Here is a 16,789-nt window from a genome sequence, read left to right as displayed (position 1 = left end):
GGCCTCCATGGTCAAATCGCGGGACCTACTGCATAATTGTCATCATCAAATATACATAATTATCATCATCAAAAGCCTAACAAGAGCAAAACGTTTTGTAGAAATATATATATACATATACACATTACAGACATACATCATCAATATGTCCACAATGTTACATGCACTGCAGTGAGGATAATAGTCAATACCCTATAACCCACATTTATAGAAAACAGCTAAAATCCTGTGATTCGTTCACACCAGAGGGTTCAACAGAAGACAGTTCATTTATCCAAAAAGCTTCTCTTCTCAAGAGCAGTTTAATGATGTGACCTCCTCTAGGGTTTGGCAATACCCTCTCAATACCAGTAAACCTGAGGGAGGCAGCTGGACTATGGTTCTTCTCTGTATAATGTTTAGCAATGGCATAGTCAAGGTTATTGTTTCTGATAGCAGCCTTATGTTCTGCGATCCTCAGCTTAAGGTTACGTTTTGTTTGTTTGTTTTGTTTTGTTTGTTTGCGTAGTGTTTGTTTGCATAGTGTTGGCGCAATGAGCACATCTACCACATCTATAATTCCCATAGACTTGTTGAGAAAGCCAGTTTGTCTGTGTGGGTTCCTGACACATAATCAGCATATTTATATGGCATTAACTTAAAAACAAGCAAATAATATTTCTTTGAAACAGGTAAATAGCAATATCAATATCCAAAACACGTTCATCAGCTATGTATCTATTGTTATCTTCATAGTTATCGTCCTTACATTTATTAATTAATTTATTTAAAAAAAACAAAAACTTTTTTTACATTTATGCATTTGGCAGACGCTTGAATTGCATTTCAAGGTACACATCTACATTCTTATCAGTTCTTGCTTTCCCTGGGAATCAAGCCAGTGACTTTGGTGTTGCAAGTGCCCTCAGACAGGACACATAAGCCCTCAAAATCACACACACTACAACATTGTCTCAGACACTGGTGCAATAAATTCAAAACAACATTTCCAAAACTGGTAAGTTATGTTATGTGTGCTTTTTGATAAATGGCATTATGGTTTTGAAATTTTAGGTCAAAAGCCTGGTTATAGTGTTTAAGCAATCGAGAAAAACTGTAATAACAAGCAACCACTTTTGATCACATTAGTCAATTTTACTTTATGATGATGAGTGATGTATCACCTGACCATCTTTGTTAGCTAATAGTGACCTACCACATTCAGCAGAGTTATTAGAATGTCAATAGTGCATTACTCATTTATTGCTGTGTAGTTATTCATTAATGAAGGAACAGTATTCAAAGGTCATACCATTCATAGTATATTCCAGTAAGCTACTTTCTCGAAAACAACAAATATTACCCAGAATTCATTGTTTTCCACGGTATCTACGGTTCATTACAGTCTTAATGGAAAATGTATGTTACGGTCAGAATGTGGCAGTTTTTTTTACAGCAAGGTTTTACAGTGTAAATATTTGTACATATTTGCTGATGACAGCAACAATCCTCCATTCATTCCAGGTGAACAAAGAGCATCTTGTGAAGAGTGTGAGTAATAAACCATGTACATACTGTAAAACATGCACACTGATGCAATTACAGAATAGATGAATAATATCTATTTATTTATTCTGTATACATACCAAGAACACACATAAAAGACTGTAACACAATAATGGTATAACAGAAGTGGCTCAAGTTCAAACTATACAAAAACAGTGTTTGCACAGGAAGAGCATGTGATGGATGATGCTGATAAACACACTCCCTTCCAGTATATAAAAAGATGAACCAGGGCTCCGCTCAACAACACAATATCCAGACGTTGACATTGAACTACTGAACTGGTTCGTGTCACAAAAATAAAACTTTGTAATAATTAATTCTGTATGTTTCTGTTTCAGTATTCAGAGAAACAATGGTGGCCTGGACTGTCTACCTGTCTCTCTGTCTTCTCGTAGCTTTGACTGCTTCAGGTAAGAGTTATTCCACGTTTCACATCATAACTGTTATTTTACCATGAACTATAGCACACCTGGGACTCTGTAATGACTAATCAGAAGAAGGAACTAATACAGTATGTGCACTAAAGTAAACCTAAGTTTGTTTCTTAATTATTATGATGACATTTAGACAATAAAACAACAACAATTATATAAGCTAACGTTATTGATTCTTATGAATGTATTTTATATTTGTATTTGTTGACAATAAACAAATACACATGTTAAATCTGTAGTATATTTATTATTATTAATATTAGTAGTAGTAGCAGGGCCGTTTCTAGGCATAGGCATTCTAGGTGGTCGCCTAGAGCGCAAACAGCTGGAGATCCGCCCCACCAATAGATTTGTTTTATTTATATGTATTTTATTATTATTATTATTATTATTATTATTATCATTTCATACTTTTGCTATTTCGAGGCATTATGATTACTTGCGAGTATCTGAGTGACAAGTCTCCCTGGTGATAGTGGCCGCTGCTGTTAGAGAAATGAGATGTAGCCTAGAAGGCGGCAGGGAACGTCGTCATAGCCGAAAAGGTCAAAGCCATCAGGGGCTCAGTATCATAAAAAGAAAACAGGATGAGAAAAAGAAAGCGAAATATACAGGTATGTTACTAAGGGGTTAATTGTTCTACTACAAGCTGGTCGCTCCATCATCACGAGCAAAACATGACGGTGACTGCATATTAGCACCACGGGACAGATTTACCACATGTAATGCTCATTTCAGCAGCGGAATATTATAGCATACATAGTAAAGAAAAAAAAAAAAACATTATCAGAGGTGGCTGTTTAGTGTAATTGACCAAGCGATAGTGTCATAACCATGACAAGTTTGATAACCAGTGTGGACCTGCCAAAAAACAGTTTCAACATAATTTTTTTTTTTTTTTAATGAGTTTTACATTAATTCAGTGCATATCAAGATATAACTTATGCATACATAAATAACTGACAGGCATTGTGATTTGGGTGTGTAGATTATGAGAATCTGTTTGTTTATGCTGAAGAGTTTTATATTAAAGGGTTTGTTCACCCAAAAATGAAAATTCTGTCAGTAATTACTCACCCTCATGTTGTTCCAACCCCGTAAGACCTTCGTTCATCTTCGGAACACAAATTAAGATATTTTTGATTAAATCTGAGAGCTGGATCACTCCTCCATAGGCTTATGGACACTATAACTTGCTGGCCCAGAAAATGTATTAAAGAGATCGTTAATATAGTCCAAGTGACTACAGTGGCTCAATCTTAAGTTTATAAAGTGACGAGAATACTTTTTGTGCGCAAAAACAAACAAAAATAACGACTTTATTCCACTATTCATTTCATTCTCTCTCTGTGCCTCGAGTGAGTTCACGTAGTGTTTTTGCGCAGCGCGTCTGTGTTGCACGTCACCACGTAGGCTCACTATTGGGCGATGCTGGTCATGTGTGTGATGCGTGTGACGTGCAACACAGACGCGCTACGCAAAAACACTACGTGAAAAGACTCGAGGCCCAGAGAGAAGGAAATGAAAAAGTATTCTTGTCGCTTTATAAACTTAAGACTGAGCCACTGGAGTCACTTGGACTATATTAACGATGTCTTTAATACATTTTCTGGGCCAGCAAGTTATAGTGTCCATAAGCCTGTGGAGGAGTGAGACAGCTCTCAGATTTCATCAAAAATATCTTAATTTGTGTTCTGAAGATGAACGAAAGTCTTACGGGGTTGGAACAACATGAGGGTGAGTAATTACTGACAGAATTTTCATTTTTGGGTGAACTATCCCTTTAATGGTTCAAACATGTCAAATCATGACAGGTGCAAACGACACATTTTTGGAGATACACATGACAAATGCTACTGTAGGAAGAGAAGCATCAGAGGCAAGCCCCAGTCCCAACTGTAGTGTTTACTTCTTGTTTACAGCTTTAGCTATATAGAATAGTTTCAAAAGTGTTTATAATGGTATGTGGCAATGCCATGTCTGATTGTACATGTGAAGACAACACATCGGACTCAGAGGCAGGCAGTGGATTGACACCAGGGGATTCTGGCCAGACTACACCATCAGCAGGTGTGTGCATGTTTCTCATATGAAATACTGCTGTAATAGTTACTCTCATACACTTGATAGGGTACTAAATAATTATAGAACACAAGTGAGTGGTGTATTGCTATTGATCAGTGTATCAATATTGTTGTGTTAAAGTAATTTCGTTTTTTTTGCATTTCAATTATTTGCCTGTTTTTTTCTGGTGAAGTTTAATACACAGTATATTTTTACATGTTTTAATTTGGGCAATTTTGCAATAATTATTAAATGTTTTCCTTAATGTTATGTTTAGTTATTTTATGGATGGTGCAAAACGTTGCTATGGTGTTGGGAGGGTGGAGCCATAGGTTAACAAAAACAAAATACTTTGATTAGTGCAACATCTTAAATGTATTTTCACATCATGATGTTTCTTTGTTAAAATATTGTTTTAATCCTTTATTTAAGGTACACTATGTAGCTTTTTTGTTCAAAATAAACAAAATTGTAAGTAATGAGTCAAATACATCATCAATCCTTCTTACAAAACATGATTCACTGGTTCACTATGGTAAGCCTGTTATAAGTGTTTATATTTTAGACCTGTCGGACCAGTTTTCATGGGTAATTGCGTATACGTCACTCGCCCGTGCGTGTCTCGTCATATATACGTAAATAGAGAAAAGTTGCTCCGGCTACTTTGCCATGTGTCTGGTGTGTGAGTGGCAGGGGTTAGCTTTCACATGAGCAAGAAAGGAAGAGATGGAGCAGCTAAATCTCCAACCTCTTGAGATTCACCCTGTAGACTTTGAAAAAAAACAAAAAAAAACACACCTACGGGTGTCTTCACACCTGTTTTAAACAAACACCGAACAGACGAGAGTCTGCTGGAGAAAAGAGAACGAGACAGAGCTCGTGATAAAACAAGAATCAACATCAGCTTGGCTTTAGGAGATGGAGAGAACTGAGGGATTTGAAAAGTTGTAAAAGCGAAGTGGAGATGATGGTGTTTTTATTACTCAAAGGTGTTTTATTGAACAGATAGACTGTCTAACAGAGTTCACTGTAAAGCATCTATTGTGAAGCGTCGCCAAAACAATGTTGCATGCCTTTTTGTTTTTTTACCGGTAAAGGGACAAAAGTTACATACTGTACCTTTAAATTATTAATTTAATTACATGAAAGGTCATTAATGGTAAAAAAAAAAGTTAAAAAAAAGAACACACAAAACTTCCCTTTAACAGCCTGTATGGACGGGTGGACTGCCTTTGGAAGCAGATGCTTCAAGTTTTTCTATAATCCTCAAACATGGAGTGATGCAGAGGTATGATACATTCATCTTCTAATATGACATAAAAATCATATAAGTATATTTTTGGTTAAATACAACTTAAGCTCTGTAAACATCTGTGACACCTGTTAATTATTGCAGGAAAATAATTTCATCTTGTTCCTCAGTTAAAAAAAAAAAAAAAAAATGTTAACAGTAAAGAAATTACAATGGAGCTCTAGGGTGTAAACATATATCACTGATAATAAAACATCACAATGGTATGAAAATAAAGACAACACATTTCATGTTATCATGAGAGGATAACTGAAAAACTTTATATATGTGAAGTTATATCTAATCTACATCTACAGTATAACCAGAACCTTTTCTAGAAAAGTAGTCCCACCTCTAATGGCAGATTTTAGACTTAACCAAATCAAAAAATAAACAGCACGAGTAAAACTTATTTCAATGGTAACTGAAGGCATGTCACAGATTTTGGAATATTAATTTAAAATAATACCTTTTTTTTATTATAAATAGTGGTGTTTGTTCATGTCTCCGCCTCTACAGAAATTATGTTTGGAGATGGAGGGGAACCTTGCTTCTGTCCACAGCTATCAGGTGTAACGAATACGACTCTGGGTAAATATGAATTAGCTCAAGAATATGGGGAATCTTGGGAATATTAATATTTATGACTCATGGTCATAATTCATAAGTCGCATGTACATTTATTTTATCAATTATCGAGATTACCTCGTTCTGTAACTGGTCTGACCAACCTTTAACTCGGCCAGCGAGTAGATGTAAGGTCAGTACAGTTAAGAAGGGGTATTCACAAACTCCACTAAAGTTTAGGTTCTGGCCACGAACATTAAACTTTATTGAGTTTATTAATTAAAACTACTGAATGTAGTCTAATATCGAGCTTGTAGCTTAAGATCTTTTGTTTCATTGACTTTAGAATGTGGTGGGCTTTCAAATACAGAGACAGTGAAAAGTATTTATGAATTTTAATAAATGCAAAACTAGAGATTATATGAGTTACGAATATAAACGTACGTAAAAATACAAAACAATAAAACAAACACACATTTAACCAAACAAGAAAATACGTGATCAGGATAACATGAAATGAAAGAAAGAAATAAAAGAGAATAAAGAGAAGAGAAAAGTTAGTAATTATTACATACAGAAACCTAAGTTCGCGAGACAACCTGGAAAGCAGTTTTATCAACTCAATATACTTGCGATTTTGTCTTTTGTTCGGGTGATGCTGAAACTGGCAGGACAGCGCGGATGGTGTCCTGTTTCTGTTGCGTCTTCAGTTGCCGCGAAGTTTAAAGGCTCACTGGATGTAACTTTACCGAGAAAGTTCGTCTTCCGTGCGGAAGAGGCCAGAAATCTTGGTTTCTAAGGCAGCAGGCTTTTACATGGCACGGGGGTTTGTGTCCCAGAGGCCACGGCGAGGCCTGTTCAGCTGGTTGCCATGGAGCTGCACGTGGAGAAGGAGGAGGAGGAGGTCAAGCGGGATCGATGAGAGAAGAGAGCGAGAAGTGGGGGTCTCTTCCTTTTAACAGACAATCTGTTTACGCCTTGTTTGTGACAGAGCGAATCAAAACTTCTGATCTGTAGCGGGAAGACGTCTTCTTTGTGTGAAAAGCAACATGCCCCCTTGTATCATATGTCTTCTGAGCGAAATAATTAATATTTCCTCTTAAGATTATACATACAGAATAATACATCTTACGATAATACTATGTGCGGGACTGGTTGAATTAAAACAGGACGGTCAGACAGATACCAAGAATTACAGGTAGATATTGGACACACATAACATTATGTTCATATGCCTCATTACACACAAATAAAGCTTGATTAAACACACAATAAAATTGTCAGTGTTTCCGTTATGGCAAACGACGACACTTTGAGAAACATAGGAATACATATCAAACATCTTAGGGAGTTTTCTCTGAAGAGTTTCATGTATGTTAAGGTGTTGGAATGTTGGCTTTACAAGAGGAACTGGATGAGATGCCGTCTTGAGGTCATAAAAGTTTATGACCAGGTTCGAGTTACAAGACACTATGGAGTGATTTTCTTTCAATGAATCTTCGGAATTAAAGATTTTACTCTAGCAAACCACACCTCTATTATAAATTTGTAATGAATGGTAAAATGAAATTTTACTATGTGGAAGTCCATATATGGCAATGTGCCTCAGTTGCATCTCGTGGCGGGTTTCTGGTTGAAAGTCCACGAGTGTGTGTGTGTGTGTGTAATGTGTGTGTGTGTTTGTGTGGAATGTCACGAGGTTGTAAAGTTGGGGAGAAGGTCGGTGCTGGCAAATTGGTCCTCGTGGGGCAATTATTAACCAGCAAGGACAAAGACGATGTGTTTCTTTTTATCACATGATCCGCTAATTTGAAAAGCAGATGCCATTGTCGCTACATAATCCCCCCTGTTGTTAGACGAAATCCGGGATGGGCTTCGTCGAACAACAAATGGGCACAATGGATGGCAGGTGGATCATGACGATCAAATAGCAGGTGGTTGCTAGGCTGATGACTCAGCTCAAGTGAGGTTGAGGTGGTCGATGTCGTGGGACCCCCCTTTTTCACGGTTCGTAGGAACTCGCCAGACACGGCTTTGTGAGCTTGGCTGTGGATGCTCACGTCTTGTTGAGTCTGGCACAGGATGAAAGCCAAGACGAGTGTCGGGGCGTGGTCGGTGACCGTGGAGATGCCCATCACAGTGTTAGACTTCCTGGGTGTGAGTCTTGCCTTGGTGATCAGGAGTCGGGCTGCTCTCTCTCCATGCGATGCCGGATGCCGGATCTGGTGATGTCCGATTGCGGCTGCTTTCTAGCGAACCACCACAGCATCCTGTTAGAGGCAAAAGGGAGAGAGAGAGAAAGGGAGGAAAGATTTCAGCGACGGATGTCCTTGGTTGGCTAGGACAGTCTTGTTGCTTCGCTGAGGTTGGTGTGCCACATGCTTCGATGTCTCATGAGTGGCGTTGGGGCATCATTGTTGGCATAGGAAAGGTCTGTTCATCAGAGGCCCGCATGACCTTCTTTGTACACAGCGGAGGTAGTGTAAGCGGCTCTGAGGCGTGCAGTGTAGTTGGTAAAGTTCGTTTGTGCTGTGTAGTCACTGCAATCGTGATGGTGGTAGGTATGTGGCGCAGACATTGGTCTGGTTGCACAGCTGCAGGTCAGAGATGACCTTGAAGCAGCAGGTGTCAGTGTTCGTTTTCTGTGTCGGTGTCAGACGTGGCTGCACTGTCTTCATCTGTTGTGTAAGAAGACTCTGGCTCACCAGTGTTCTGGGGAGAGAGGTTGCAGTTTCGACGGTCTGGGCTTGGAGTTCTGGACGGCGAGTGATGCTGGTTCCAGAATCTTTCTGAGCGTTCGGTCCGACGCTCTGGATGAGCACCGTCACAGTCGTGCTGCAATCTGCTGTCTGGCTCTGAGCAGTGCTCGGAGACGGAGTAAATTGTGTGCGTTTCTACAGTCTTTTCATCTATAGCCCTTTGCTTGGTGTAAGCCTTGTGGGCTAAGTCTCTGAGTTGTCGAGTAGACATGGTTCGTGGGCAGACGAGCACATCGAGATGTTTACTCACAGTGCTATGCAGATTCCGCAGAAACAGAGTTCTAAAAGATATATCTTCTTCCATATGTGGGGTGTTGGTTGCTCCGAAGAATGTTTGTCGGAGTCGGTCATAGTAGGAGTGTGGGTGTTCACATCGGGCCTGTTTGACGTCAAAGGCCGTGATAAACCCTTGGTCTGATTCTGGGTCAGAGAATTCACGGATCAAAGCTTGTCGCAGTTGCTTGTAATCTGCTTTGACGGGGTCTGGTTGGCGATCCAGAAACTTACGCACATCTCTATTTGCGGTGATTCGTAACAAGTAGAACTTGTCCCAAGCTGTCACGTTAGCGACAGTTTGCAGGTGAAAATCAATGTCTTGAAGGTACGCATAAACACTGTGGTCTCCGGCAAACGTAGGAATGTTTCTGGCCAGCTTGTCAAGGCTTTTGGGAGGAGAGTTGTTGCTGGGGGCCCAATCCGTCTGGAGAGGATTCTGACCCTTTTCAGCTCCGCCCCCTGCAGCTCTTGATGTTTGGCTGACAGGGTTGGGGTGGCTGGCCGGGAGAAACTCTGTGATGTGTGTTTCTCCGTTCCAGACACTCTGCAATCTGTAAGCATGTTTTAGTTCTGCATGAACAGTGTCAAGTTCATCTTGGAGCTCGTGTCTCTGCTGAGTGAGCTGATGAATTCTAGTCTCTGCTCTCTCAAGGAGGGCTTCAGCCCGTTGGAGCCTTTCGTTGAGTTCTTTTCTGGTCTCTCTCTCCAACTGTTCTCTTTGGTCTGTGTCGAGGTGCAGATCTTGCAGGGCATTTCGAAGTCTTTCTACTTCTTTCTGGAGCTTTGGATCTGTGGCGTCCTCTTCCTCGGTCGGGAAGAGTAGCTGGTCTAGACGGCTCTGTGTGTGTGCTCGGTCCTCCAGGGCCTCTGTGGCCTGGAGCTGTAGTGCGGCTGTCTTTTGCTGCAGGTCGGCGTTGCTCTTTTCGCTGTCCCGGGCCCTGGCGACGAGTTTGAGTGCGAGGTTTCCGAAGATTTTGGACAGCTGCTCGTGGCTGTATGTCTGGGCTGGATCATGGGACTCGAACTGGTCCAGGTCTGTGTCCCGTTGCTCTTGGCTCGAGCGATGTGGGTCCTGGGGCAGCACGGTCTTTGTTATGTCTCTCAGCCATGCCTCAAGGTCGTCCCAGCGGACTGCAGGACAGGGTGAGCTCGACATCTCGGCTTACTGTTGGCGAGAGAAGCACAGCACACACAAAAAGAGACAAAATGCAAGTTTGTTTTAGGGTCAAATGAGCTATACTCATACGGGCTAGGCCGTTTATGAGAATTTCGGGGCTAACTGATGCCGACAATTAGCGGAGCCAATTTCGTGGGTATGGCTAAACCCACAATAGAGATTTTGACAGGCGGTAGCCTGGGGGTCGTCTAATGACGCCCGCTTGGATTGTTTACTCTATTATTCAGCTTTCCTGGGGTCTCTCTTAGGTTCTGTATGTACGTGAAATGAGAGAAACAAATCACAACAGAATAGAGAAAGACAAAGTTAGAGGTAGGGAAGAAAAAGGGAAACACAACACAAGGAAGTGAATTGGTCTGCAATGAAATGTCACAAACAATAACACGGAGAGTGTTATATAGTAAAGTAAAAAAAAAAAAATTAAAGAGGCCTAAGCCTATTAACACTGCTAGAGTTATCGGGACAGGACCTCGAAAGAAGGTGTGTCTTAGAGAGAAAAAGGTGGGCCAACACTTAAAATACACCAGGAGGAATATCTAGTATTCTGTGGTTCATAATAAGTGGATGGGTTCTATCAAATTTTAGTTACCTGGGGTGAATAGAGGTCATCCAGGTGGAAACCAGTGATGACGTCTCAATCACCACAGTGCACTGACTGAGTCCTGCCCATAGATACACAATAAGGGATTAAGAGGTTGGACTTAATGTGAATTAAGGCTTTCTGGTTTCATCAAATTGGGTAAATATGTATGCAGGAGTCAGAGGCAAAGGCTTTACTAAAATAGTGATACAACAAAAAGGAAATTATGATAACTGATGGTGATTTATCAGAATAACCTACCCCCCCCCCCCCCCCCCCCCCCCCCTTTGGAGAGACTGGAGAAGAGAGGGAAGAGGAAAAAGAAAATTATCAATGAAATAAAATGTGAATAACAACACAGGCTTGAGACGCAGGCAGAGGGATAGGCCCCGGCAGTGGATTTGTGCCACCAGGGTGAGGGGCGTATGTCCTCTCAGTGGTCTACCTGGTGGATTAGACACAATTTTAAATCAAAATTCAAACTAGTTTGAATTGAAATTCAACTAAGCGTGCAAGGAGAGGTCCAAAATAATAAAAATAAGGAAGGAAAGAAAATTAGGATGATGACAGTGATGTATCAATACTAATTAAAACTGAAATTCAGAATGACTTCCTATAATCCTTACAATAACACTGAAGTTATTAGTATTGATTATAAAAATAATCAAACGAAAAGGGTAGCAATGAGACCCTTCAATGCAGGCTGGGACTATCAATGAACTGAGTGAATCAAGTCTAAGCTTTAATCCGGAAAAGTTTTTTTTTTCTTAAAGTGTGACAATCAAAAACAGAAAAGAGAATTGTCTAACTCCAAATAATATCAGCATAAGCTAAGCTTTGAATGCAGGTAAGTATTTGAGAGTTCGACCGTTCATTCTATGATCGGGGAAAAGAAGAGAAAATGAATGCAGAGAGAGAAAAAGAAATTGAAAGCAGGTATTATCTTTTACCGCCAGCAGATGGCGCAATTTTGCTCGCGCAGGCTGACGTCAGTGGGAGGCGACGCTCACGCAGGATGACGTCGGTGGGGCGCGCAATTTGAGAACTGCCACACACACCTAAAGGCTGTTGGTCAGTGTTTCAACAACTGAGACTGGAATTTTTCTTAGAAATCACTATACTTTTGGGCTCATTTTGCGCTCAGTTGCATGCGAAAAATGACGCGAGTTTCACAACATGTGACTAATAGGAATTACACATCTATTAAATTACACATTATACATGAGACGGTTTAGAATAAGGACAGGGATTATCATCTGTTTTAATTCATAAAACTGGTCTCCCATTACACATTATGTATGAAACGGTTTACAATAAAAACAGGAATTAGGACTTCTGTTTTAATTAATAGAAACTGTGAGCAAACAGGGATTCGAACATCTATTTACTTAAACTGAGTACACAGGGATTAAACATCTGTGATTACTACAGCTGTGAACAGGTATTATTCTTCTGTTCCAGCTATGAACAGGAATTATCTTCTGTTCATCTCCCATAAGCATTAATCAAAATAGCACTTTATGATAATGCATTAGGTGTACAAAATTGGATCGCGACGCCAATTTCTGACCAGGAGTTTATCGTTAACGTATCATAAGGCCTACTACGACTGAAACTGACGCACTGCTCAGATCAGATTTACGTCTTCGTCCTAAAAGAGATCCTTCGTCTTCATTTAGTCGGTTTAAATCATATTACATGTACAGAGACAATTGTAATATCATGAACTGCAGATTTTTACAGAGCTGAGCTGGCTTTGTGCCTATACCATCAGCTGGGTGAGTTCGCCTTAGCGACTTACCTCACAATTCAAAACGCGCGTATAGCTTACAATTATTAAACCAATAATACACATTCAACTGAAACTGAATTTGCCCATCAAATAAAGTTTGAAACTGCCTAAAATTATTCCACCAAACACTGTAACGAATACGACTCTGGGTAAATATGAATTAGCTCAAGAATATGGGGAATCTTGGGAATATTAATATTTATGACTCATGGTCATAATTCATAAGTCGCATGTACATTTATTTTATCAATTATCGAGATTACCTCGTTCTGTAACTGGTCTGACCAACCTTTAACTCGGCCAGCGAGTAGATGTAAGGTCAGTACAGTTAAGAAGGGGTATTCACAAACTCCACTAAAGTTTAGGTTCTGGCCACGAACATTAAACTTTATTGAGTTTATTAATTAAAACTACTGAATGTAGTCTAATATCGAGCTTGTAGCTTAAGATCTTTTGTTTCATTGACTTTAGAATGGTGGGCTTTCAAATACAGAGACAGTGAAAAGTATTTATGAATTTTAATAAATGCAAAACTAGAGATTATATGAGTTACGAATATATAACGTACGTAAAAATACAAAACAATAAAACAAACACACATTTAACCAAACAAGAAAATACGTGATCAGGATAACATGAAATGAAAGAAAGAAATAAAAGAGAATAAAGAGAAGAGAAAAGTTAGTAATTATTACATACAGAAACCTAAGTTCGCGAGACAACCTGGAAAGCAGTTTTATCAACTCAATATACTTGCGATTTTGTCTTTTGTTCGGGTGATGCTGAAACTGGCAGGACAGCGCGGATGGTGTCCTGTTTCTGTTGCGTCTTCAGTTGCCGCGAAGTTTAAAGGCTCACTGGATGTAACTTTACCGAGAAAGTTCGTCTTCCGTGCGGAAGAGGCCAGAAATCTTGGTTTCTAAGGCAGCAGGCTTTTACATGGCACGGGGGTTTGTGTCCCAGAGGCCACGGCGAGGCCTGTTCAGCTGGTTGCCATGGAGCTGCACGTGGAGAAGGAGGAGGAGGAGGTCAAGCGGGATCGATGAGAGAAGAGAGCGAGAAGTGGGGGTCTCTTCCTTTTAACAGACAATCTGTTTACGCCTTGTTTGTGACAGAGCGAATCAAAACTTCTGATCTGTAGCGGGAAGACGTCTTCTTTGTGTGAAAAGCAACACGCCCCCTTGTATCATATGTCTTCTGAGCGAAATAATTAATATTTCCTCTTAAGATTATACATACAGAATAATACATCTTACGATAATACTATGTGCGGGACTGGTTGAATTAAAACAGGACGGTCAGACAGATACCAAGAATTACAGGTAGATATTGGACACACATAACATTATGTTCATATGCCTCATTACACACAAATAAAGCTTGATTAAACACACAATAAAATTGTCAGTGTTTCCGTTATGGCAAACGACGACACTTTGAGAAACATAGGAATACATATCAAACATCTTAGGGAGTTTTCTCTGAAGAGTTTCATGTATGTTAAGGTGTTGGAATGTTGGCTTTACAAGAGGAACTGGATGAGATGCCGTCTTGAGGTCATAAAAGTTTATGACCAGGTTCGAGTTACAAGACACTATGGAGTGATTTTCTTTCAATGAATCTTCGGAATTAAAGATTTTACTCTAGCAAACCACACCTCTATTATAAATTTGTAATGAATGGTAAAATGAAATTTTACTATGTGGAAGTCCATATATGGCAATGTGCCTCAGTTGCATCTCGTGGCGGGTTTCTGGTTGAAAGCCCACGTGTGTGTGTGTGTGTGTGTAATGTGTGTGTGTGTTTGTGTGGAATGTCACGAGGTTGTAAAGTTGGGGAGAAGGTCGGTGCTGGCAAATTGGTCCTCGTGGGGCAATTATTAACCAGCAAGGACAAAGACGATGTGTTTCTTTTTATCACATGATCCGCTAATTTGAAAAGCAGATGCCATTGTCGCTACACAGGAGTACGCTTTTATACAGAACCTGGTTAGATCCACAACTCAGGTCACAACTCGTGCCTGGATCGGAGGAAATGATGCTGTTCAAGTATACAATTTTTTTTTTGATCATGCTTTTTGTGCTACTGGGCATTTACAGTTACATTAAAAAAAAAATTCAAAATGCGTAAAGATAGATGTGTTTTTATCTTTTTTTTTTTTTTGGTTCTTATAATAGTTAGTTTAGGGCATTGGCAACCATGAGATGGGCACCACCACATAAGCCCTTTCTTAAGTATTTTTAACATATTCTTCACTGATACCCTGTTTGTGAAATAATTTCTGTTCATTTCTGTTTAGATTTCTGACATTTTTAAAGTGGAGACAGGGTCAATGCTAATGTGAAATAATCTTTTAGATGAATAAAGATAAAATTAAGCCATGTGAGCTGTGGACATAAACACAATGTCTTTTTTCTCTTCTGTTCACAGGAGGGAGTTTGGTTCTGGAGTGATGGATCCAAAATGAACTATCAAATATGGTCGTCTGGAGAGCCCAATAACTATGGTGGAAAAGAGAACTGCATTGAGATGAACTATGGCAGTAAGTAACTGCTGTTAATGCTCATAAACTATCTAAATAGACTAAATAAACAATTCGTTTATTTTTATTTTTATATATAATCAAATGATTAAATGATTAAAACAATGATTAACACAAATGATAAAAACAAATATTTTGTTCTGTTTTGCAACAGATGGCAACTGGAATGATGACCAATGTACTATAAAGAAGCCGTTTGTGTGTGTGAAGTGAACCAGCATGTGAAAAATCAATAGAAGAAACACCTTTAACTCATTTACTTTCCTTTAGAAATGTTCAATGGAGGTAATAAATGTGTTTTAAAGAAGGTTCATTTTGTTTCTTTGATTGTGTTTTGTGAATGATAAGTTAATGACTCAGTGACGCCTGTTAAACACCATTTTTTTTTATAATTTGTGTATCACTCCACAGTCTCTCTTTTTTCACACTAACACAAGTTAGAATAAGTAATTTGGCATCCTAAAATGGCACCAACAGTAAAAACAACAACAAAAACACACACAGAGATTGCTAGAATAAATCCCAATAAATAAATAAATGAATAAACAAGTAAAATTATAATGTGAAAAAGTTAGTCACTGTGGAAGAAGTTTAATATGTTCTATATGTTTGCATTTAATTATATTTATAGAATCTTAGAAATATGATGGTAATTAGATTAATGTAGTGTTGATACATACCCTTATGAATATGTATGTGTATGACCTTGTATATGACCTGACAAAAGTTAATGTGTGACTAAGTGTATGATCGAGACAGAGAGTCTCCATTCAAGGGTATAATATGATTAATATGAGACAAATCTAAACAGTGTGTTAGTTATGGCAGAGAGATATCTTCATTTATCCTCGGGAAAACAGCCTTGGGGGAGGAACAACTATAAAGAAGGAAAGATGCCCCACTCGTGGTCACACTCTGCAGGCTCTTTGTAATGACTGTATGACTGCTGACCTTTCCTTGCAAGAAAATAAATAACCTTAAAGACAATTGATACATGTTTGTCTCTTATTCGGTAATATAAATTTGTTTGCCACCCCATCACACTCACCCAATATATTAAAGCCACTCTTATTTTGTGTCTCACTACCAGGTTATTATCCTGTACCTTTAATAAATGTCAAGTATTTACTCCACTTTCTCCAAAACCAAGTAGTCTATATGACATTTTTTTCATATGCATCAACTTTCTGTAACCCATGAAAGACGGCGATCATGGCAAATCCACAGACTAACTCGTGATGACGTGATTGGCTGCCAAAAAAAAAACTGTTAATCTTTAAGGTTTTATAAATTTAGATTTTATTTATTTATTTATATGTATTGTTTTATTTATTTAAAAGTTTTTTATGGGATACCAAATAAAATATACCTTTTATTTTTCATAAACACAAACTGCCCTCCACCCAGTGTTATTCCATCCAGTTACATTTTAACACACATTGTGTGTTAAAAATCTACACAACATGTGTCAAAATACCATAAACACACTCTGTTGTTTTTAACACATCTCTTTTTACAGTGTGTAGACTTTAAGTTCCTGTACGCAACGTCTCTTTAAAAACAAATGTGCAGATAACGACAACATTGCTGATCTCGTGCTGTACAAACACAATCATAAAAACCTTTTTAAAAGTCACCAATCAGACATTACACACTTGCTGAGATAAACAATACTGTATAATATTATCATATGATTATATTTTTCATATCACATGGCTATTCTTGCTGCTTCAAAATAAACACACAGTTAGTGTAACCA

General features: G+C 38.9%; 1 protein-coding gene across 3 annotated transcripts; it reads left to right on the top strand.

Annotated features, from left to right (window-relative positions):
- Positions 1-1,787: 1,787 nt before the first annotated feature.
- On the top strand, positions 1,788-16,020 carry LOC311079081 (type-2 ice-structuring protein-like). 3 transcript variants are annotated; one of them, XR_014605332.1, is made up of 6 exons: positions 1,788-1,958; positions 3,905-4,052; positions 5,255-5,334; positions 5,857-5,928; positions 14,919-15,030; positions 15,185-16,020. XR_014605332.1 is itself a non-coding variant. In XM_084108257.1 (6 exons), the coding sequence occupies exons 1-4, from the start codon at positions 1,901-1,903 to the stop codon at positions 5,911-5,913; spliced, it is 267 nt and encodes an 88-aa protein (XP_083964383.1). In that variant the 5' UTR covers positions 1,788-1,900; the 3' UTR covers positions 5,914-5,928; positions 14,919-15,030; positions 15,185-16,020. The 3 variants fall into 3 exon arrangements, 1 of the variants encoding a protein (XP_083964383.1); XR_014605333.1 differs by having other exon boundaries at positions 3,797-4,052; XM_084108257.1 differs by having other exon boundaries at positions 3,981-4,052.
- The last annotated feature ends 769 nt before the right edge of the window (positions 16,021-16,789 follow it).

Source organism: Abramis brama, assembly GCF_963993115.1.
Source record: "Abramis brama genome assembly, chromosome: 1".
NCBI classification, from domain to species: Eukaryota; Metazoa; Chordata; class Actinopteri; order Cypriniformes; family Leuciscidae; genus Abramis; species Abramis brama.
Note: the sequence above shows the minus strand (reverse complement) of the source record. Positions and strands in the feature narration are given on the sequence as shown.